General features: G+C 43.5%; 1 protein-coding gene across 1 annotated transcript in view; it reads left to right on the top strand.

Annotated features, from left to right (window-relative positions):
- Window positions 1–1,309: 1,309 nt before the first annotated feature.
- rtn4rl1a (reticulon 4 receptor-like 1a) overlaps window positions 1,310–24,028 on the top strand; it is a gene marked incomplete at its 3' end in the record, with an annotated part of 64,953 nt that continues 42,234 nt past the window's right edge. The window contains exon 1 of the mRNA XM_079283625.1: window positions 1,310–1,421. Within this exon, the coding sequence (XP_079139751.1) occupies window positions 1,409–1,421 (13 nt within the window). The 5' untranslated portion in view covers window positions 1,310–1,408. The remainder of the gene's footprint in view (window positions 1,422–24,028) is intronic.

Here is a 24,028-nt window from a genome sequence, read left to right as displayed (position 1 = left end):
TGATTAATTGCTTTGGCAGTTTCATAGTAAAGTTTGTTGAACTTAAAACTGGTGATAAAAAACTAACTGGCCATTGAGACTGCTGAACACAGACCAACCTGGCAACCCAGAGAAAACAGACTGTCAGTTGTGTCAACAACCACAAGTAACCACAACCATTGCACTAAATTGTACTAAATTGTTGAACTAAACTTCAGATTTTTAAGGATATATTTGCAATGTTGTGCTATAATTATGCTATATATCATCTTGTAATATGCAAACCACACCAGGTCTTGTCTCCCTGTTGGTCTAATTCTGACTCATTATGCTGACACTGCAAATCTTGCAAACATGCTCTTGCAATGCTGCACTTAATTGAATTATTGTTAGAAGAAGAAGGGAGTACACGTGAATTGTAATTGAGGCTTTGGTGATATTGTTTATGCAACATTCGCCCCCGTAAAGCATGCTGAATTGTTAAATTGAAATTGAATTAAGACAGACAAAAGGAGCGGAAGACACTTGGACATAAGTGAATGAGTGAGAGGGTGCAAGCTGGTTAGAGAGAGAGAGAGAGAGAGAGAGAGAGAGAGAGAGAGAGAGAGAGAGAGAGAGAGAGAGAGAGAGAGAGAGAGCGAGAGAGAGAGAGCGAGAGAGCGAGAGAGAGAGAGAGAGAGAGAGAGAGAGAGAGAGAGAGAGATGCCCTGGCTTTCATCATTCACATCGCTGTGGGAGGGGGATTGAAGCGGCTGCCTCGGAGCTCTCCGGTAACGGACACAGTAGACTGCACTGACTCACGCTGACGACCCGCACACAGCACCTTTAGACTCTACCTGACCCGCAACCTGACAGCAGGAAGACATAAAGGAACTTTTTCTCTGAATTTTGGAGCAGTGGTCAATCCGCTCTCGACTGCTGCTCTTCAAATTCGATTTGGCATCAAACAAAGTCACAGGCTACTCCATGTTATTGATTCATAAACACCAGATGGCGGTGAGTTGAAATATCACCAGAACACATCTGAGCGTGTTGGGACGGGACCGGGTGTTTTTTTCCTTCTCTTCACCTCGTTTAAAGCAACTGCGGACGAGAAAAAACTTCGTTTCTACCGGTGGCGGACCTTGTATCTTCGTCTTAAATTGTGTTAAACATCATCCGAACCACCCGTCCTCCTCCTCCTCCTCCTCCTCCTCCTCCTCCTCCTCCTCCTCCTCCTCCTCCTCCTTCACAACCTCCTTATCCTCCCCCACCAGTCTTCACTTGTTAAAACTACAGCCACCGCGGAGAGACAAGACTCCAGCCTGCCTGCCAGCGGTCAAAGGGAATCAAAATAACAGTTTAGCAACCGGCAGCTCAAGATTGGACCCTCACAAGGATGCTACCCCAGCACAGACACCACTAGACGGTCCAAACAGCGGCTGCCAATATGTTTAGGCGAGGTAAGAGAAAGAGGAATTCACTTGTTTTTGTTGCTGATGGCGTGGAGCGCGTGTGGCTGGGCTGTTTATTGATGTGTGTGTGTGTGTGTGTGTGTGTGTTAGTTGATACAAATTCTTGGGAGTGTTTTTCATTGTTATTATTTATAAATTTGGAGTAGCAGAAGAGCCTCTCGCTGCTCCAGTAACAACTTAACAGCTGTGCTTCATCCGCGCTGGAGGTCGGGTATGCAAGGACAATTAAATATTTATCCACTTCATGTAAAAATTATTCTTAAAATAGCGACCTGCTGCCGCACTGCAGTTTGTAGGACTTGCCTGCACGAGGATGGCTGGTGCTGTTGCTTGCGCGAGCCAGTGAGCGTGAAAGAAAGAGATAACTTAGGAGAGCGCGTGAGAATGAGATTGTCGGAAAGAAAGTTCACAATTGTGCTTTTTTTGTCATAAAAGTTTCACCTGTTTGGGCACTTTGTGTGCGCGCACCTATATGGCTCGGGAGCGCGCGCGCTCGTGTGGTTAAATTGGCGTGACAGAATGAGGCGCGCAGTCACACCAACAACCGAATATTTTGACATCTGTCTGCGCTCAGGGAGAGAGGAAGGCTCTCCCGGTGGACGGGTAGGCAGGAGAATAACAGCACGCGCCCCTAACACCTTGCTGTTTACTATCACACTGACACGCGGCGGTTTTGTGGTGCGAAAAGGTATCAGGTTTTACCACGATGACCTTGCCTCTGTGCGTGTTGACATGGAGGCCCCAACCCCACTGTTAAGCCAATTTTTCTGTCGATGTATGCGTGCGTGAACCTGCACGTGTGTGATAAAGAGGTCTAATTAGCGTCACTTTTGACATATCATAAAAGGCATATACAGAAAATAATTATCCAAGTTAAAAGAGACCATGCATTCAGTCATCTGCCAACCCCCCCAAAAAAATAAAAATAGGCTTACAAGTGTGGCTACTGTGAAAGGCAGATTGTCAGTTTTCTAATGAGGATAGCACTGACTGACCGAACCCTGATAACATAAAAGAAAAACATTCGTTAATAGAGACACTGGAAGTCTATCATTCGTCATGTCAATGCAGGCCAAAGCAGAGGAGGGAAACAACGCGCGCATACATCCGTGCCCATCATTTTCTATTAGCTCACTTGGTTGGCCCGAGTCAGGGCACAAGCTGGGCGATCTCCTCATTAAGGGTGGGACGTAATGGGCCTGACAGAGGGCTGATTAGTGCTGCCATCGTATGTGCGTGTACGTATGACAGAGCAAAAGAAAGACAGAGAGAGCTCGCTGGCTAGAGGCAGACGAGCTTTAATTTTAATCTTGCTGTAATTGCAGATGAATAGCACACACACACACACGACACAGTGGTGATGGCTGATGCGGTGTGCTTTGTATCTCCTCCTACAAATATGTGGCTGTCAGTAACAATAATACAATTCAGGGTAATTGTGCACGGTCTGCCTGAGATACAGTTATCTATGTCACCTTTGTGTGTGTCACCTTTACCCACAGTATCTCTCTGCGATAAAACAAGGGAGAGAGAGTGAGGGGAAGGGGGAGAAGTGTTCTTGTGTAATGAAAACTCCCTCTCTTTCTCTCTCGTTCTTTCTCTATCTCTCTGCTTGGCCAGTTGCTGCTGCCAGCTCCAGTCTGAGAGCAGAGAGGCCTGGCAGGCTGATTGGCTACTAGCTGGTTGGTTTGGGTAGCTGCCGAAGCTTTGTTTCCCAGCTTGTTTGAAGCTGGATTCGTTTCCCTTACTTGACTTTGCCTCTGTTTCCAACTTTAATTTGTCTCTGTCTTTATCTACAGCTTTTCACAGTAACACACACACACACACTCACACACACACACACACACACACTGGCACTGCTTGAACAAAACACATGCCAAACCTTAAAATGAGTTATGAAAAGAAAAACTCTTTTATTAAGAAAGGCACAAATGAAAGGCTTTATTGTGCTCTGTCACAGTCTGTTTCAAGGTGCACACGCTCAGAGTTGCATTTGTATTTTTATGGTTTCAGATAGGCCGGCAACTAACCATTACTTTTATTAGCGATTCATCTGCCGATTATTTTCCTCAGTTAATGAATTGGTCTATATTAAGATGTTAACATTTGAGAAGCTGGAACCAGCAAATATTTGGCATTTTAGTTAGAATTTTTTTTTTTAAATGATCAATATAGCCTCAGATTAATTTCGTCAATAATTGTTTTTGCTTTTTCTGTATATTCTATCAGGTATGAATCAATCGATATCATTGAATTATTAATTTATGCAAGTTGAAAAAACGAAATGCATCGTTAGTAGCGGATCTTCAGAGAGTGAACAAATCTGCAGGTGGAAATCCTGCTGTGGCTGCTGGGTCCATAGTTATGGTCAGTCCGTTCTGTTATGATGTGGTGTGTTCATGGACCCGAATGCAGACTCAGACAGCAGAGTTCGATTTCAAAACCACGATAATTTATTTCTCTCAGTCAAGGGTCGGAATACCAGGTAGGTAAACGGACTGACTGACAACTGGAATGAGAGTGACAGGAGTATTTATGTCAGCTGGAGGCGATCACAGGAGATGAGGCACAGCTGTGCCTACGGAGAGAGGCGCGGCAGTGGGCGGGACTCGTAGGAGGACCCTACTGAGGGAAATACAGCAGAGTTAGACACAAATCCTCACATATTCTAATTTAGATTTTGCCCAAACTAAGCACTATTCATCTATTTATTTCATCGTTTTAAAAGATTTGCAGCTTTTTGCCATAGCTAATAGTTGCAAACACTAACAAGCAGAGCTGATCAGCAGTCAGATTGTGTGGATGAAGTCAAGAGTAAACATGACAGTGGTGGGTCAGACATCAAACAGCAACATTTCTGGCATCCTTTTGAGGCATTCAGAGACTCCTGAGAGTATTTGTTAATTCTGGAATTTTAAAAGGTTAAGGAGTTTTATATGAGGAGCATCTATATATATAAATATATTGTTTGTCTCAAAGACACACAAGTTCAATTTATGTGGAAGACAGCATGAATTTTAGCATGAAACTCCCTCTTCTCGAGTTGGGAACTTGAACTTCTAAAAGGCACGGCACTGTCTCGTCTTCTTATCATCACTTCATAATATGATTTCATCCTCTCGCTGTCGGCCCCAGTCTATGAATATACTGAAAATCCTCGAAAATGTGCAATATCTGAAGAACGTTCTGTGATATTACCTTCAGCCACGATAACATAGAGCTAACTTCAGCTCAGCACTGAAATCCACTGATCAATATCACTACACGATGGCAAAATTGCAAGTCGCTGTTCCCTCAGAGTAGCGCCTCAACCTCGCTCGAGGGCCAATGGCTTTCTCCGGGTCCAAATGTGAATAAAGTCTGCTCTGATTATGGAACTTTCCGGCAGTCCTGATTCAACCCAAACATTTTCATACACTTTTTACGCACTTTCTCATTTTATCTGATGGCATTGCAAAAAGACTAATGCTAACATCCTTACTTTGTCTCTCTGAGCCGACAGTTGCGTTGGCACACACGTACATTTTGCCTGCAGGCTGTCAAGTAGTCTACAGTCAAAACAATTAGAAGCTGCTGTTGCTGTTTTGTGTTGCTGTGTGTGTGGGGGTTTGTTTGCATCGATGATAGCCTTGGTGGATGATAATAACATATGGATTAGTGACAAAATGTTTATTCGGCTCGTGAAGCACCAAATGGCGGGGTAATTGAGTGCTGAGATTGATCCAAATTTGCTCTTGCAGTACCGACATCCTGAGGCAGTGGACAGATTTGACAGATTAGGCACACAGTATAGGGAATGTGACACTTTGTGTGAATTCTGTGGACGTATCATATTAGAGAACTAAATCATCTTGGGATCTGATGACTGGAATGTAATTCATATGATAATCAATTACATCTCTAATGCAAGTCACAGTGGAGAGCAGGATGAAACGTTTCGGCACACGCAGCAGGCGTCCGTGCGATGGCCGTGCATATCAATGCCCTTTGCAACCGCTCCTCCTGCCTGCTGTCAAGGTCACTCACAGACTCCTTCTTTCTTCTGCTGCACCCTGAGCTCAGTGTGGTCTGCCTGCTCAACTACATTTGATCATTACGTCGCACTACAATTTTCCGGAATAATGTGTGTACCGCTCACAAACCGATACGCCGCGTTTAAATGCGTTAAAAATAATTACAGGGACCGATGTTTTACAGCTCCGAGCTTCTAAAGTGATGAACTCTCACAAACACAATGCACAAAAAAAAAAGAAAGAAAAAGAAACACTTTATGAGCAGGAGTTGTTTTGATGCGAAACAAACAACTAGAAATCATGCTGCACCTCGCATGAAATGGCATTTCACATCAGCCTTGTGGTGTTTCATTCCAACTTTCTTGCCAAACAAAGCTCTGTCCCATTTATCTTTACGTACAAACGTACTGCTTTGCTCTTTCAACAGTTGATGGAGCTAGCCATAACAAAGGACACATTTGCACAATTTGACATTCTTAAAAAATAAAAAAAGTAGTAAGAACCATAAGGCTAGCAAAATTAAATGGCTTATAGGCTACTACCTGCTGCTGCACTCAAGTTGTTGCTGGATTGTTTGTAAATGTGCCGCACTAATTTGCTTATGAATCACTGCGGTTCACCTTGAGAGTCAGCTACACCCACACACACACGCACACACACACACACACACACACACACACACACACACACACACACACACACACACACACACACACACACACACACACACACACACACACACACAGCAGGAAGGTCCTTTGTGAATAGAATCCAATCAAAGGAGACATTCCTCAAGAGCCCTGTGGAACTTAGCAACAGCCAGGCTAGTTGTGCATGTATTGCGTGTGTTTGATACATAGACAGGGATTTAGATGCATGGATGTGTCAGCATACGTGAGCATGAGAACGTTTTTGGATGAAAGGGAGACAAATGTGCATGATCACATCGCAAGAACAGTGATCATAAGGAGTCTGTGACTGTGTGTGTGTGTGTGTGTGTGTGTGTGTGCGTGAGTGTGTATGCATGAGCCTCAGGAAGTGTTGTGTAAATGTCAGAGCTGGAGTACTAGAGACAAGCAGAAAGCGAGGAAAGGTAGAGTAAAGGGTGATACAGAGACAGAAAGATGGACACAGGGAGAAAATGAGTAATTATTTGGAAACAGACTTCACCTGGAGGATGAATGAATGAACAGAGAGAGAGAGAATATTGAGCTGACGGGAGCTGATTGTGTGTGTGTGTGTGTGTGTGTGTGTGTGTGTGTGTGTAGGTGTTTCAGGCTGATTTGCAGTTTCTCCCTGTTTGGACCAGGAACTCTGGTATTTTCTTGCCTCCAGAGGTAGAGACAGTTGGACAAACCAATCGCTTGCAGCAGCATCCTTGTTTGCTGACTGAAGTGCATGAGACACTATTACTCATGTTAACGCTGGCGTGTCTTATCTTATAATATAAGATAAGGTAAGATAAGCTGTATGCTAGATATGGTCGATATATTATAAGGTGCGGGGCGCAGTGAGTGAGAATTCCAACAGTACTGTAGTTGACATGTTGTGGGGGGGGGGGGGGGGGGGTGGAATTCCTGCCATTTTAAGCCATAAACTTAAAATTTCAGTGAGGTGAGAAGATCAATCTCATGTCTGTACATAAAGTACAGAGCTAGAGTAGCTTAGCTTAGCATTAAAGCGAGAAGTAGGGGAAAACATCGCACCTGGCTCTGTCCAAAGTTCAACAATATGCCTAAAGACATCCAAAGCTTACAAAACAACAGGTAGTACCCTGTTTGTTGGACATACAGTATATAGAAATGTAAACATTTGTGACTGTATGGGAAGATGATATGTTTGAGCTCTTTCATAAAACAGCAGTTCATACATCCGGCTATAACGCAGGTTGCCAGATTGGTGATAGATCCAGATGCAGACTCCCCGTAAAACCATGAGCGGTTGTTTTTGCATTTCTCATCATGCATTTAGTTATTATTTATTGATTTAACAAGATGACAAGTTGTCGAATTACTGAGATTTAGAGGCATTGTAAGGCTGCTTTTTTTCACTGCATGAAGTGCACAGCTCGCCTTGTTCGGCCCAGATTGATATTGATATTTTCTCCTCATTCTCAGACAGAAAGCAATGAAGCACGTTTCCCAAGATGTTGGACTATTCCTAAAGCCATTAGTCAACTAACTGACACCAGGTCCCATATTTGTTCATGGCTGCTGATGTATTAGTCAAAAGGTAACACCACGTTTATGAACGCATCGATGAAATAACGAAAGAAAATCAACTCCCTTGTGTCTCACTCCCATGCAGGATATATCTTCTCTATCGTCCCTCTCCCCTCAAATCCCCCCCCCCCCCCATGTCTTCTCTTCTGTAGCTAGTTCACTCTGTACCTGTTGAATAATTGATAGCTGTTTTGGTTTCCGATAAGGCGGTTGGGGTCCACAGCTCTCAGCAGTATGGGCTTGCTGGGTTTCCTCACAGCACATCACAAGTCCATTCTTTCACTCTATCTCACTTCCCCTCCTTCCCTCCTGCTTTTTCATCTCGTCTCCTATTCTGCAATATTCTGACATGCCCCACTCACATTCTCTGTAACATGTTTGCGTACTGTATTGCAGACTCAGCCCCTATTCCAAGTTTTGCTCTGGATAAGCTCTTGCTATCCATCTTCTGCACCTGATTACAAACAACTAGCGGTGCAACGGATCATAAAACTCACGAGTTCGGATCGGATCACGGATCAGAGTCACGGATCGGATCAAAAATCGGATCAGCACAAAAGAAAAAAGGGAGCAAATGTAACTTTTAGAGATCCCTGATCATGTTTTTTTTTTGCCGCTGATACTAATTACAGATCATTGATGATCCATATGGGCAGATACAGATCCCTTTGTTTGATTATAGCAGCTGCTCTACAAGGCTCCAGGCTTTTTTGCCACTGTCCCAAACATCATTTCAACCACTCTGACGTCTGTAAACCATCAAAGATTCTAAATGTTATCCTTTGATCAAGTAATTCATAGTGTTTTTCCATAAAGGCACACAATTCAAATGATTAGGTCAGTAAAACTTTGTTTCACGCTGTGATGGTTATGGTAAACTGTAATTAATCCACGGTTCACATGTGAGCCAAACCTTGAGGGTTGATCGGCGCAACGATCCGTTACACCCCTGCAAACATTAATAAATTGATTTTTTTTTCTGGATACTACCATGAAAACAGAACTTGTAGAGACAGAATAAGTAAATAAGATGAGGTCTTTATTATGATCCATAAGCTGGCTCATTTTGCAGCAGCCGCACTGTCACATGCATGTTGTTGCATAACATCTCACTCAGGATCAGAGCTTTATCCTTGTGTTTTGCAGCAGGTAGACAAAATAACACTCCATGCATGCCAAATAATTCAGCTTTGACCTCTCTAGAAGTGTTGACTCATCCACTTTGAATAGGTGGCATGCCAATGGTCATATCCCTGCAGGTTAGTTTCAACCTGAGACTGGCATTCCATTGAGATAAGGCAATATCTTGACCCTGTCCTCAAGAGAAAACCTCCTGAAACTCAATCAGCTTTTCCTGGATCATATTTCATCGTCTCACAGATACTGAAAGAATACACCCTACTAACGCAGCCTTTGGCTTTTCTTTTTCAGCAGGGCTGTTTTTGATCTGAATGCTGCTTATGTGGCCTTCGTCTGCCTCACCGGATATAGACTGGGTATAAGTCTGCCATTGGTTGTGTATTTCACACGGCATTCGTCTCTCCTTCCGTTATCTATTTTGGAAGTTCAGCGTCACCGCATCCTGGGCTTGGCGCCACCCAAGATGATTGTGTTTGGATTAAAAATGCAAACAGAGTGTTTTTTTCTCCCGATAACAGAATGATAATGTGTGGAGCCAGACTTTTCTTTAGCACTGACACAGTGGTGGAAATACGTCTGGCTATGCAAGACGAATGTGGCCTATGCTTATCTAACAAGAACCTCCGATACAAACGGTAACTGTTGTCCATCAGGAAGAAAGACGGGAGTAGCACGGTGTTGTTAAAGAAGCGCAACACCTTATAGGTCGGGGTGGAGGGCTGGGTACACAAAGGTTGTTTGACTGCTGAGCCTTTTCTAACAACAGGTAATGCTGGTTTATTTTGTTCGTGGCTGCAATCTTTGCAAAGCAAAGTGGTTCTTCTTTGAACCATGACAACAGTTGTTCCAAACCTTCCACAAGTTGTTTTTAATGCCTACCTTAACTCTGATGGTGGTGGTTGTTTGTCAGTGTATTCCAAATGTTGCAGATCACTGTTATAATGATGTGGTCCAGTTTGTTTTTGATCGATGAACCTGCAGTTTGGACTGCAGGTGACTTTGCCCCCACAGAGCCCTTTTGTCCTGATTTTCAAAAATCTGATCCCTGGACCTCTTTAACAAATTCATTCAACCTCATATGATCCATTCACATTGAAGCTGTGTGCACTTCAGTTACTTCATTTTTCATTTATTATTCATGCTGTTTTGTCTACCCCTTGTAACAAACTGCAAATGGAGCACTTGAGTATCCCAAAATGTATTCGTGTATTGATATGCATGTGCAGAGACGGCCCTACAACCTTCTTTCTTCATTTGTTACCTCGGCCTCTGAGGCTCTGTGCTTTGCTGCCTCCCTCTCTCTTGTTCTGCTACCGCTGTGCACTAAAGTCTTGAGAGCCCTGTATTCCGGTTGCCCCGCATGTGGTGAATTGAAGGAGATAGGTGGAAGAGGGAGAAGAGTTTATCAAACCCAGGACAACAAGTCAATTCCTCCTGATTCACCACATCAATTCCCATCCGTCCCACAGTGTTCCTACACACACACACACACACGCACAAACCATGTGTGTGTGTGCACATACATAATCACTCCAACAGACACACGTCGACTTACTCAGAAGCTCTCTTTCAACTTTTCTCCCTCTCTCTCTCGCTCTCTGTACTGCAGGATAGACAGACAGGAGCGGCAGCAGTAGCAGGTCTTACATAACTACATCACTGCATTAACGAGCCCATCTGCCTCTGACTGGTGCTTACACTTAGAGCTCCGTTCAAATGATACACGCAATACAAGTGCAAAACGATACAAGACCACCTGAACTGACCAGACTTAACGCTTCCCTATTGTTCGTCTCTGAGCACATTATTGTTCAAAACGAGAAATACTGACTTGTTACAATCCAGGCAAAAAGCAACATACACTCAGCACTCAGCACTCAGTTGACAGCTCATTGTCATATTTTTTATGCATTGCTTCTTTTTTTCTGCTCCTCAGAACAATCAGTGAATTGATAAATTGACAACTTTGATAACTGAACAATTGTTGAAGTAATTTATTAACTAAAAATTCCAAATGTTTTCTGGTTCAGTTGTCTCTCTTTTTGCAGTTTGAAGACATCATGTTGGGCTCTGGGAACAATTGTGTTTTGATGTTTTATGAAGTAAAAGGCACGCACGCACGCACGCACGCACGCGCGCACGCACGCACGCACACAAACAAACACATAGACATTTGCCAGGACCCACTAGTGCGTTCAATGAAGCTCATCCTGTTCCCATTTTTACTGATGCTAAATCCAAGTCCTGACTAAATTCCTAATTTAGCCCGAGAACAAATAGGGAAAAGCCAAAAATGACTTCACATCGCACAAGCCCACGCATAGGTGCACCGGCACACGAAGACACTGATGCATGAAATGGCTGGAATTGGAAGAAGCTTCTATTTTGTGGCAGTCAGTGTTTGATGTGTGCTTCACAGTGATGGCAGGAAGTAAAGATGGAGTGATGTGAGAGAACAGGAGATGAGGGACGTGTGAGAAAGTGTTGTTTGTCTGCTGCCACAGCTCGTTTGTGTCTTCAGTCTGAGTCTCATTATAACACGGAGGCACTTGTGTGTGCGTGCATGTGTATTCATGTGTGTGTGATTGTGTCACACTTAGTCTTACATAACAATACGATGCTCAGCTGGGGGACACTATACGATGAATCCCAGGACGGCCTTTTGTTGGATCTAGTTGTTTTTTCTTTGGAACACAACTAAAAAAGTAATCAGAGGCGAACTTTTGCAGAGCTGGAAAAGTCCTAAATGGATATCAGCAGCATTATTATACATCGCTGCACAAACTGGCAGTCATTTTCATGACATCACATTTATATTTTAGGCACCGCTGATGCTCTTTTCCAGAATGAGTGAGTCGGAATGCTTGGGATGGGCTTTTACATATTTTGTTTAAAGCTTTTCTTTTTTCCTCGCCATATTGAACTCAAGCCTGGAAATGCTATTTTTGTAGCTGGAAGCACTATAAACCGTATATTGTTGATTGGGTGATTCAAATGGGGGAAATATGTGAGAACCTATGTCTAACATATCAAGGGGATACATTCAAATTGCTAAACCAACACTGATACCATGATCTGAAAATCAGAAATGATTTGTACATGATATACTCGTGGTATTGGTTGCAATAATCCATAGTGAGTTTTCCTTTTCATGTAGCAGGCTTTGATTGTACGTCAGTAATCATTCAAGTGGTGCAACGTGGCTGGTAAGGAAACATCTCATTCATGGCATGTTAACAATTGTACCAGACATTTCCCTTTGAGTTATGGAAAGATTATCACAGGCTGATATCATACGAATGGACCAGAATGCTCACCCGGAGCCGTATGTCCTGAGAGAGACGACATTAAATATAGTGAGCTTTAAATAAAAGTGTCAAGATGGTATAGCAATTGTTGATAGAGCTGGTTTATGGGCACGCTGCCGTCCCATGTAAGTGGTGTTTATGGGAGACGTGTCCCTGCAGCATCTGTGTCGGAGGGTGCCAGCCCAGTTGATGTTGAGGGTTAGGGTCTGTTAGAGGATGATTACTACAATGCAGACAGCAATGCATGGCGGCTCACAGTTGAAGTGAGCGTTGCTGCGGTGAGAGGGAGAAAAAAGGGTGAAGACATCCACAGTGCATCCTCCTGACTCCCTCTCCCCCTTTTAACCAACAGTGCAATAATCCTCTTAAGCTGTCAGCATGACCTAAAACTGATGATGCACAAGTGCGCAGAGAAGAGGGGAAAAAGTCCAGCAGCTTGTGACAAATAGTGAGCTCACCAAGCTCATAACTGAGTTGGAGCGCCATCGCCTTGGCACAATTCAATTACTGCTTTGAGAATGGTGCTTACCTCAGATGTTTCTGCTCACTCATAAGTCAGTCCAACACTCCGCCTGGTGTGTGTGTGTGCGTGTGTGTGTGTGTGACCTCCCTGTGAACCAGGGCGGGCTGGAGAACACAGACTTTTGAGACCTTTTTTATTTTTGTTTTTACAGATGTGCAATTTAACAGATGGCATCGCCAGCTCATAAGTTAATGTCAGTTCACCCACACAGCTGGAGACGCTCGTGTGGTTATGCAGGCGTGAGTTATTGACAGGTGTGCATGCAGAAGCAGTGTGAAGCAAATCCTGTAACACTGCAAGGATGTGCGAAAGAGCGAGGAAAGGAAAACGTGACAGAGGATGAGAGGGGAGGGCAGGAACACAAACATGCTCATGAGCTTCATGGGTGGTAAGGACGGAATCTTTACACCTTTGCTTGCACTTGCTATTTAGTGATACAATGACCTAAGACTAAGAGATAATCACAACACAGCAGACGCCTAATAAAACAGTCAACCCCAAAAAGCCTGTATGACCTGCGATGTTGTTATGATTACTACAGCGCCACTGCCCCAATAAGGATCTGGCTACACTGCAGCTGTCATGAAGATGGGCTGCCTGCCCAACTACACCAGCTGTGCCAGCCCAACCATCACTTAATAACCCTGGGAGGGAGGGACGGAGGGAGGGAGGGGGAGGGAGGATGAGTGATAAAAAAAAGGCTCACTCAAAGAAAGAGCAAGTGGTGAGGAAGTTCAGAAGAAGAGAGTCGAAGGAAAACTGCACATAGGAACAATGGAGGAGGCACAACATGGGGGCACAAGTGAGGAAGTGGTGAAGGAAGAGGAAGGGAATGCATATGCTTAAGCAGGAAGGAAAAGGTGACAGATTTGAGAAGCAGGGGATGAGGAACGGATGTGTGAGGGAAAAACACAGAGGTGTGACGAGCAAGACAAAGTAAGAAGTAAAGCGAGGAAAAGCCTATAAGGGTGGGGTTGAAGGTGAGTGTTTGGAAAAGAGTGATGACAAGAGGGACAACAAGAGGAGAGGAAAGGTGAGAGAGGTGAGGAAAAAGGGCCTTCCGCTGTCGAATGATGAAAAGGAGGACGGGCGCACTGGGAAAGAGATCGAGTGAGACGGAGGAGACGATGATGTCAAACAAGTTTTAGGTCGATTTCTCAGCCGGGCAGATCAATACCCCTGTAATCAGTCTTATAACAGTAAGAGCGGTATGCAACCACACAGAATGCAGTACACTATATTTATCAGAAAGTAACTTCTCACAGACTTTAGCACCTGGTACAAACACTAGGCCTTGAGGTCGGACTGCAGTTGACATCTCTTAATAAACTAAACCAAATGCCACAGTAAACATTAAACTGAGGATGAAAAAGACGACCTTTTGAACGGAACAAACATCATTATTGTGCATCTGTGTCTTTCTCTCTCTGCTACCTACTGACATACCTATCTAACTATCAATCATACTCTTCTAAAGCCTTTTCTCTCTCTCTCCTCTCTGTCTCTCTGAATTCGTGTGACTAACATCATGTCAGGCGACGACTCTCAGAGCAAATCATCCGTCCCCAGGGCAGATTTGTGCAGCACCGCTCAAGATTTAGGGCAACGATGAGTACATTTGTCTATATTGCAAAGACAGGTTATGCTCCGTCTTCACGCTGACTGATGATGACTGATACGTGAATATTAAACCTGGCTATTAACAAAAACATATTTTCCTGCCAGGATAAATACTGTATGTCCCAGAAGTTAAAGTGAGTCATTGCCCTAACCTAATCAGTCAGCTGCCATTGATCTAAACGCATGCAATCCTGGAGAGCTTCAGGTTTTTAGTGAACAGAATCAGGTACACTAACGTTCATTGACTCAGAACTTGGAAAAAACTAATTGGTATGGACATCTCCCAGGAACTGCTGTGGTGCTGCAAAGCGCAGTTTAATTTCTTTGCATGGAATGTTCCCTGGGGACATGACGGCTGCAAGAAAAAATATAGATTTTTGTGGCTAATAATGGGCACAAAAATAACCAATTTTTTGTGTCAGAAAACTGAAGACTAATCTGTTTTTATTCACTATTGTGTAAAAAGCAGTTTTATGCAAAGAGCAAATGAACGTTGAAATGAAACATGAAAAATGTAATCAAATTGAATAATAGATTTTTGTATCCTATCATAAAATGTAAAAATAAAATGTCATTTATGAGACACTAATACAGAGTGCCAGGGTTCCCGCCTACCTCTCAGGATGTGTTCTGGTCTGCATTTCCCTCTGCCTGCTCCTACCTGCCCCTTCTCTTCCCATCTGTCTTCCCTGCTCATCTTCGGGACCTCACACTCTCCGTTCGGCAACAGATCTAGACAAGCTACATCCTCTCCGAATGTCATTTGACAAGCATTTCCCCAGACACGTTCACGGAAGAGGCTTTTCATGTTGTCACATGTGCACTGCTGTACAATGTGTGGGAGTTGAGTCTACTTCCAGACGCCATCATTTTGTCTGGATCAGCCGGTCTGATGTTATTTCTAACCTGTATGTCACGAGTGTGCTAAATAGAGCGCATGTTCCACCGTAAAAGAAAAAGCAGGATGTGGAGTAAATAAAGTGTTGTGTTGTTATACAGGTGGAATAAGATAGAGGGACATAAATCATTCTGGCATGTCACCAGAAAAGAGGGTAATAACCTGTAATCCACTTCTTCAATATTGCTGCCAGTTATTTGAACGCTAGTTTGGTGTTTTAATAAAGACAATGACGCTTGACGTGATTCGGAACATTTCTATTGCTGGCGGCTTGCAGCTAACGGTGCTAGCAGTGCAAACAACGGCAACAGTGCTGACAGAGCTAACAGTTTGTAACCGAGGGGAAACAGGAGGTTGGGCAGGACGAGGCGGCTTTAACAGCTGTAATCGGCGTATGACCGCAGTGCAGAGCGGTGGCCCCCGGGCTTACAGGTGGGGCACGCTCACATGCACTAAGAGCACGCATGGCCGCACCGGCTATGTCAACAAAGAAAGGAGAAGCGCCGATGAGGACAACACACAGAGGGAGAGCGACTTCATTCTCTGCTCAGGTAGACATTACTCCGCTTTGCATATAGCTAACAGGTGTTTGCTGTTGTACCAATGTTCTGAATCCAGTATATGAATGTGAGGAATAGATACTGAAGCTGTAAGCACACACAAACTCTGTCACATCATTATATTTTCCCTTGTTTACAACCCTACCACATCCAATACTTTCCAATTTCCCCATCACACCACGAGCCCTCCAAGTTAACCCACGAGCCCCCATGTGGTCCAGGGACAGCTGAGCACAGGCTCACCTTAAAGAGATAGCATAGTCATACCTGCTGGAATGGGAGTCAGTCAGCCAGGCCAGAGCAGAGTTAAGCCCTTGCTCTACTCACATCAAAGGGGACGGGCCATCCACAGCCATCTCCCCCAGAGAGAGAGAGAGAGAGAGAATGGAGGGGGGGGGGGGGGAGACAGAGAGGAGGGGAGCTGTTACATATTCTCTTTATCACAGGGAATTTTATGGCCCAGACCTGTGATTCTGAGGAGAGTTGTATGGGCTCACCAAAGATGGGCAGCTTCATTTCAAAAGTAGAGCTGTCTCATCACTTCCAACGGTGTGTGTGTGTGTGTGTGTGTGTGTGTGTGTGTGTGTGTGTGTGTGTGTGTGTGTGTGGAGTGTGTGGAGTGTGCGTTTGTCTGGTTGTGCTTGTGAGTTTCGGCCCATTTGTGCCACCCTTTACTTTCTTTACTTTAAAGGCATATTTTATCATCCTGACAGCTTATTGTTTATCAATCCCGCTTTGTACGAGCTGATTCATGCTCTGCCGCTGCCTTCCAGTCAGACCTGCATTTTTAATTGAACGCTTCTCCACAAGGGCAGAACAAAAAGCAGTTAAAAAAGCAGTTCATCTGTTTTGGGGGGCAGGTTGTGTTGCAGGTTATTTCTCCTTTCTTTGACGTGAGCTGTGTTATTTGAATGCCAGCCTCCTTGGAAAACACATCAGCACTGTTGAGTTCAGACGCACTCGTGATGTTTTCCGGGTAGATGATCAGATGTCAAGCGATTGCTTTTATAGCCCGACAGAGATATTATCACAGGACTGACGTGGGCGTCGTTACGCGTCATACATAAATGTTGGAGTAAACGCTCCAGTTACGTTGCATTAGCGAAACATGTTCTCAAGAGATTATTCATACTCGGTTTTAATTACGAGATGGTCTCACTACACAATAAGCCTCTTATCGGACTGTGAACATCGGTTTATTTCTAAATGAGCCACGGATATCCAAAGCACAAGCATGTGCGTGCCCACAGAGATGTGGGTGAGTGCTCACACAAGCACACACACACACACACCACATATATATACAGTACCTACAACCATTTATCTTAAGAGTTATTATTATTACTGTTATCTTCATTATTATTATTATTATATGTAAAGCCCTGATAACCTTTTTTCTCAATCAGCCTAGTATGAGTACGTATTTGAGTATTTTCTCTCGTGGTTATCTCACATGACAGATGTCTGTATGTCTTTCTGTTCTGGGTTTTGTCACTTGGTTTAAAATGGGTGTTGTTGTTTGCTTACATTGCCAGCCACTGTCAATCACATCTGACCAAACAACACACTCAGATAGCCCAAATGGAGAGTTTGCAAGCTCTTACTAAATAATAACCAAGAATATTTGCTTCTGAACTTGGATTGTTTCTCATTTAGACATACATATTTAATAGTACAGAGGAATACCAAGTTTTCAGGGGCTTTATACATTTTCTGTGGAAACATGACACAGATTGCTTTTATTCTGTTAACAGATCAACAAAGCGTTATTTTGCTTCATTTGCAAAATGTTTCCTGAAATATTCACACAGTCTATCTTCAAAGAGACAAGGATGTGAGTTGTCATCATTGTGGTCATAGTGTACTTCTGTGTCTTTCCACTTCAGCTGTGATGAGTCAGTGGCACATGTTGGAATATGCCTCTGAGTAATTTGATGAACACAAGCTGTGACAATGCACATTGCATCACCAATAACAACTTTCACAGATTAATGACCTTTCGTAGATGAAGTAATGTCACATTGCAGCATTTCCAAAAAGTTGAAACGACCAAAAACCTTCATGAAAAGATGTTACTGGAGCTGCCAGTTTGACCACCATTCAACAACTATACAGGGTTGTAAGAGGTAGCGATGCAGATAGGTAGCGATGCAGATTTCTCCAACAATAGAAGCATCAACAGGCCGTGCTGTAACATCACGCTGCCACAGCTTGCATATGTTGGACAACAGCCGAAAGTGCCAGAACTGTAAAAGTTCCATACTATGTATTCACAACACCACAAACTTCTCTGGCATATCGCCATTGCAATATTAAAAAAATGTTATCGCACATCACAGACTTTCCTCATGTTGTGCGGGCCTTATGTGTAAATAGACTATGTATTTACTGAGCTTTGGTATCATCCCCCAGCCACACCTTCGAACCATTCTTTAATTCTTTGCACATTTCTGGATATTTCTTCCCGTATTATGTCTACATGCCGGGCGTCATGTCTCCCTGGGGATAACCTTTTCTTTTCACTAGAGTTAAGCTCAAGACGCGGATGGAGAGCACACATGTGTGTGTGTGGGCGTGTGTGCTCTCCATTTGTGTGCTTTTTATTTGTAGGTATTCATGTTATTTTCATGCAAAATTTGTCCAACCAACAAGCATACAAAAAAGCCCTCAACACGTAGAAACCCTTGAAAAGTATCTTAATTCCGCGGGAAACCCACAGACCATGATAACACCGGAGAGGAGAGCTAATGAGCTCAGACTGGGAGGAGTAATACAGTCACATTCCACTGTAGAAACCATGTCATTGATATTTTGAATGACCCATATTGCTTATTACAGTAAACACTCAAAGAGTTTCACCTTTGGTTTCTTGTACAGCTGGTGATGCATAAATAGAGGCAGAGTCTACCGTAGTACTAATTGCCAAGTACTCAGTGTAAGAGCATCGTCACAGTAAATATTAAATGGACTGAAGCATTCTCAGGAAAGAGCAGTTAACTGTACTGGTTTCTATTTTAGAACAGGCTGGTCCCAAAAAAAGTACCACATTATTTTTAGTCTTTCAAAATCCACTGCAGATTTTCTGCCTGTCTCAGTCTCTCTCTCACTCACACGCACACACACACGCACACGCACACGCACACGCACACGCACACACACACACACACACACAGTATTGGCCATATTGAAGGAAGTTCATTACTGAGGACGTTCATTGACTGTGTCACCATGGTATCAGGATATACCGATCGATTCTTCATCCACTAGGAAGTTAGAGAGGCACTAAGCCCGTCTAAAGAGTGGCATTATGCATTATGCATTACGCATTATGGACAGAGCAATTAAGAAAGGGAGACAGAACTCCGGATGGAGATGAGACAGCGAGACCAAAATACTGAAATATGGGAAGACGAAGACGCAGAGAGACTGTGCATGAAGTCAGATTGATGGTGTTGAACAAAGGCAAGATGGAAAAGAATGATTTGAACGGATGAAAAAGAAAGCAACTCATCAAGCCAACAGAAAGAGATTGATGCAAATGAACAGCGTTTAAGCTGAGAGTGCGTTGGAGCAGAAAGTGTTTTTATTAAATTTTTTTGCAGTGATATAAGCTTGGTCCAACAACGATCAGTCATCCAGCAGATATGGAGATGGAGCCGCTGTTTTAGAATATATAAGCGCATCTGTCGCCTACAGCTAAAGCAGAACGATTACAGCTTAACTCCGTAACATCTGCTGCTCTCCAGCCGGGGAGAGCAGACCGCTGGAAAACACCTTTGAGAGAAGAGTTGAAGACAGAGGTTGGAGCAGGCCAGGGGTCCTTTACGCTGTGTCACCCCTTCTTGCGATCTCTGTCGCTGTCCCACTTACCAGAAGTAGAAAACGAAAGGAGCAAGCGACGGGGACGGAGAGAGTGATGTGTGTTAAACACTGACAGATGGGGGGGAGATTTTGCACCAAAGCCATAAGAACTGGGCGGGTGTGAGCTCGCATGCATTTCTCGTGTGTGAAGCAGGGGTTTGGCCTCATTAGGAGCTTGCATGGTTAGGAGAGGGCAACGCTACCGTGAGAAGGAGGATCAAGAGGGAGGAAAGAGGAAGCTTGAAGTACAGCCGGGATTGAAGTCAGATTGAAGGCTAGTCTCTGGAAAGACTGCGAGAGGTGGACATCCAAGAAATGCAAGAAATACAAAGTTAATAGGCTCACTCATATGTGGAGAGCCATTCATGTAGCCTTGGATGAACAACACCTTTTAAGTAAGGGGAAAAGCAATAGGGAGAAGAGATTGTTTTTCGTATTAATCATGGTTATGTTTCCCATGAAGAATGACCGATTGAAATAGCAAGGCTTAAAGTCTACACTGCAGGATACAGATGTGTTGGAATGACCGACATTTTGATGATTTAGAGCAGCGGTTCCCAAACTTTTTAGGCCGCGCACCCCCTTCTACATCCCGACCGGGTTCACGCACCCCCATCTTGAACACAAACCGAACAAAGGGGCAACTGCAACATTGTATCATATTAATCCCTGAATCAGAACAAAGCAAACGAACTGAAGGTGTGAAAACGCCCTGAAACACTGCAACAAAGTTTCAATAACTTTCAGTTACACAAGGCGTCACTTTTAAAGAGCAATACGGATGGCGAGCACATATGCACAGGCTCAGAGGCAGATTATCACATTTAATTTACAATCAACCACACATGAATGACTGCAGTTGTTTTTGGCTGTTTTGTAACTCCTCCAATTTCGATATAAACAATGTAAGGGGCTTTTGACTTGCACTGGCATGCTTGGTGTTCAGGTGGCGACGTAAATAAGAGCTTCAGACTGTTAGCCAGAACCTCACTGCACACCACGCACTGTGGCTTTGGGGAATCTGCATTGGCAATCCAAGTGAAGCCCAGACACAGATACTTTTCATCATATTTCCTCTTGTTTTTCCCAGTCTGATGCTCACTCTCGTTTCCTCTTTTTTACCTTGACTCCGCGATGGGCCTATGTGCTCCAGATTTGTCTGTGCAATCCCTTCCTCCGTCTCATCTTCCTCTGACTCCCGTTAGCTTTCTTCTCCCGGTCTCTCCCCAACGCACCTCTCGCCTCCGATTCCTCTCTCTCTCTCTCTCTCTCTCTCTCTCTCTCTCTCTCTCTCTCTGTCCCTCTCCTCTTTTACGACCGATAGCTTCAGATGTCCCACCTGACAGTTTCCCCGATTTTCAGCCAGTTTATCATATTTGCATGAATGTTGCTGAATGAATGAAGTTAGCTGTTAGCTGAGGTTAGCTGCACAAGCTAGGCTAGGCTAGCTACGTAAAAGACAGTCTGGCGGCAGGAGCTGAAGTGCATTTATTTATTATATTGTACGTTTTTAAATTTTTAAAAGGGGAATTTTTATAATTCATGTAACCGAGCGTCTTGGGTTCGTGTATAAGGGCACTTATCATACAGTAGTAACTGGAGTCGGGAGATTAGACATCTTGTATCAGCCCACGACTCTCTTTATTATTGTTTTCTCCTTTGGCCAAAGGCGGGGGTTGCGCCTTCGCTACGGCAACCCTCAAGGGACATATCATCGTCAACACCAGAACGACAAACATGAGACAGTCTGTTACAATCTTTTTTTAAATTTTGTGAACATTATATTTAATATTAATTATTACACCATTAGACCACCATTACATTTTTCCTCTCGCGCACCCCCTAGAGGCAGCTCGCGCACCCCCAGGGCACCACACTTTGGGAATCCCTGATTTAGAGTATTTTCAGGATTTGTTTTTGTTACTGGGTGTGATGCTTGAGGAGAAGCCAAGTGGACAATAACATCTAATATGATTTATCCCCATGATACCACGAATGCAAGCAATGTACCAGCAATGTTATTTTAAAAAGTCTGTAATTCTTTAAATACCTAGTGATGAATGTCACAGGGTCTCCAAACACAGTATTATTGGTCTTTTATCACTTTTAAATTTGATGAAAATATGTTTGGGAGTGGTATTGGGCACATGAACAGACTATCCACTGGTAAAGATTGAAAAAGAACATAAAGGTGGTGCTGATTCATCCGAAAGATAGCACGAGTCAAAGTGTAACACGGTCACATTACTCACAAGGGATTTTATGGAAATTTTGCTTTACTGCTTGAAAGTAAATTACATGAAAAAAATATATATTTTTTTCTGCCTATTTCTGTTAACAATGTGAGCTTTAAGAAAAAATGCTCTGCAGCTATTCTTGCAATTGTAATCAAAAAACAAAATGTTAATAATACAGTGATTGTATTGTGTTTGCCATTAATGAACTATTTGACCATTATGCACATCATAATACTTGTACCGTGAGTGCAGAAGGATCAAATTCAAGTCTAATCTTTCTCACAAAGGCTAAGGAGGCTCCGAATTAAAAAACACAGCCAGAAAAGAGGAATTTGGAGCAGAATTGATGAGGTGTAAAAACAAAATGGGGCTGCAGTGGCTTTGATCTTTTCACACCGCATCCCCGACAGCCACGCCGCAATGGGACAAAGACTTTTATTTTCATTATTTCATCCATGAATGTGAAAAGTCTCCCTACACATGGAGGAAACAGAAAATAACCTTTGTAAAAGCGATTTGTTTGTCTCGAGGTTTCAAGTGACAGGGTGTGATTGAGTCTGAGTGGTTGCAGAGGTGACTCACACATACTGTGTGGTCACATCTAAAGAGTCTTAGCGTTACAATACGTGTTTACGTCGTTTAAACAGCCAGTTGGCAACAGTATTCCTTTCCCTTACTTTATAAACATTTAGTTTTTTCTCAAAGTCCTCATCACAGTCACTCTGAATACTTTAAAACACAAAATCACACACGCTATTTAACACACAGAACAAATGCGTGCGTCACAGACAGGCCGTTTGTTAGACCTCATGGATATGCACCATGGGTGCAGTGCAATACACCGTCTATATTTGTGTGTCAGAGAGCGTGTTTTGCTTGTACACAGATGCTTAACTCGGCTCAACTTTCAGCAACGGACTTCTGTAACTGCGTTTCATATTTCATACTCTTCCATTTCAGCCCATCTGCCTGACGTTGGAGGCTTCGTAGATATATAAGCTGAAGAAATGCTTGAGATGTGACATGTTGAGGGGAAAAAGGAGGAGAGGGAGAAAAAGGGTGAAACAAGCAGACAGCAGTCATGGGAGTGGGTTGAAGTGACTGAATGAAATACCCGGGCGTGCACACAGACCCGGGTCAAACAGCATTTACAGAAACTTTTCTGACTTTCTGAGATGCCAAATCTAGAGGTTTTGGCACTTGGCGGAAAGTATTTAAAAGCTATTTCAGCCTTGTTTTCCCTGACTGACTACCTACCCGATTTGACTTGACGGTTAAAGCCCACACATCTGATGAGGTTGAACTGAATGCTGATATTTACATGCAACGGTGATTTGTGCCAGGTCTTTGGGCGTTTCAAGTGTGAAAACGTTGTCCGTGCGACGTGACGTCGTGCCTGTAATCCGATAAAGACGATGGCAGGAAGAGGCGTAGCATTCAAACACTCAGCCAATATTCTTCAACTGTCATATTCATCAGTCTGATCCCATTTGCGAGGATCAACGCCCCAGGAACATAATCTCACAATAATCTCTCTGTTTGTAAAGAGAAGTATCCCAGTGTTTGAGTCAGATGTGTTTTTGTGCAAGACAACAGAACGGACTCACGTTTTATTTCACATGTTCGTGTCCCTGTCCAAATCAAAAACAGCAGTTCTTCACTTTTTCATTGGCTATTTAATGCCTTTGTGCGAGATGCTTTCTCATCATTTTTCTAAGTCTCCGTTGCCTGGAGGTTCCCATATGCCTCCGACAGCAGCCAAAACACACACACACACACACACACACACACACACACACACACACACACACACACACACACACACACACACACACACACACACACATTCAGACAGAGAGAGAGCGCGAGAGGACACAATCTAATACTCCTTTATTGTCCCAATCCACATCTCCTTTCACAGAGCTGCAGGCTCTATGCAAAACAGGCCCAGTGCACTAATATGGATATACACAGACAAGTGCATTCACACAAATGTTCTCTCCCTCCCAGATATGTGTCCCAGATGAAACGGTGCCAATTAATACAGCAGTGTCACAGGGGATTTCATTTATATCAATGTATGAAAATTTCAAACTTTATTGGAAAAAAATGCCCTCCCATCAACAAAATAGTTAGCTTTTCCCCCCCCCCCCGCACAATTTTTGTCACATACATGCACCCGCGCTACAATCAGAGACGCTCAAGCACACCGG

This window comes from Melanostigma gelatinosum (assembly GCF_949748355.1).
Source record: "Melanostigma gelatinosum genome assembly, chromosome: 14".
Lineage (NCBI taxonomy): Eukaryota > Metazoa > Chordata > Actinopteri > Perciformes > Zoarcidae > Melanostigma > Melanostigma gelatinosum.
Note: the sequence above shows the minus strand (reverse complement) of the source record. Positions and strands in the feature narration are given on the sequence as shown.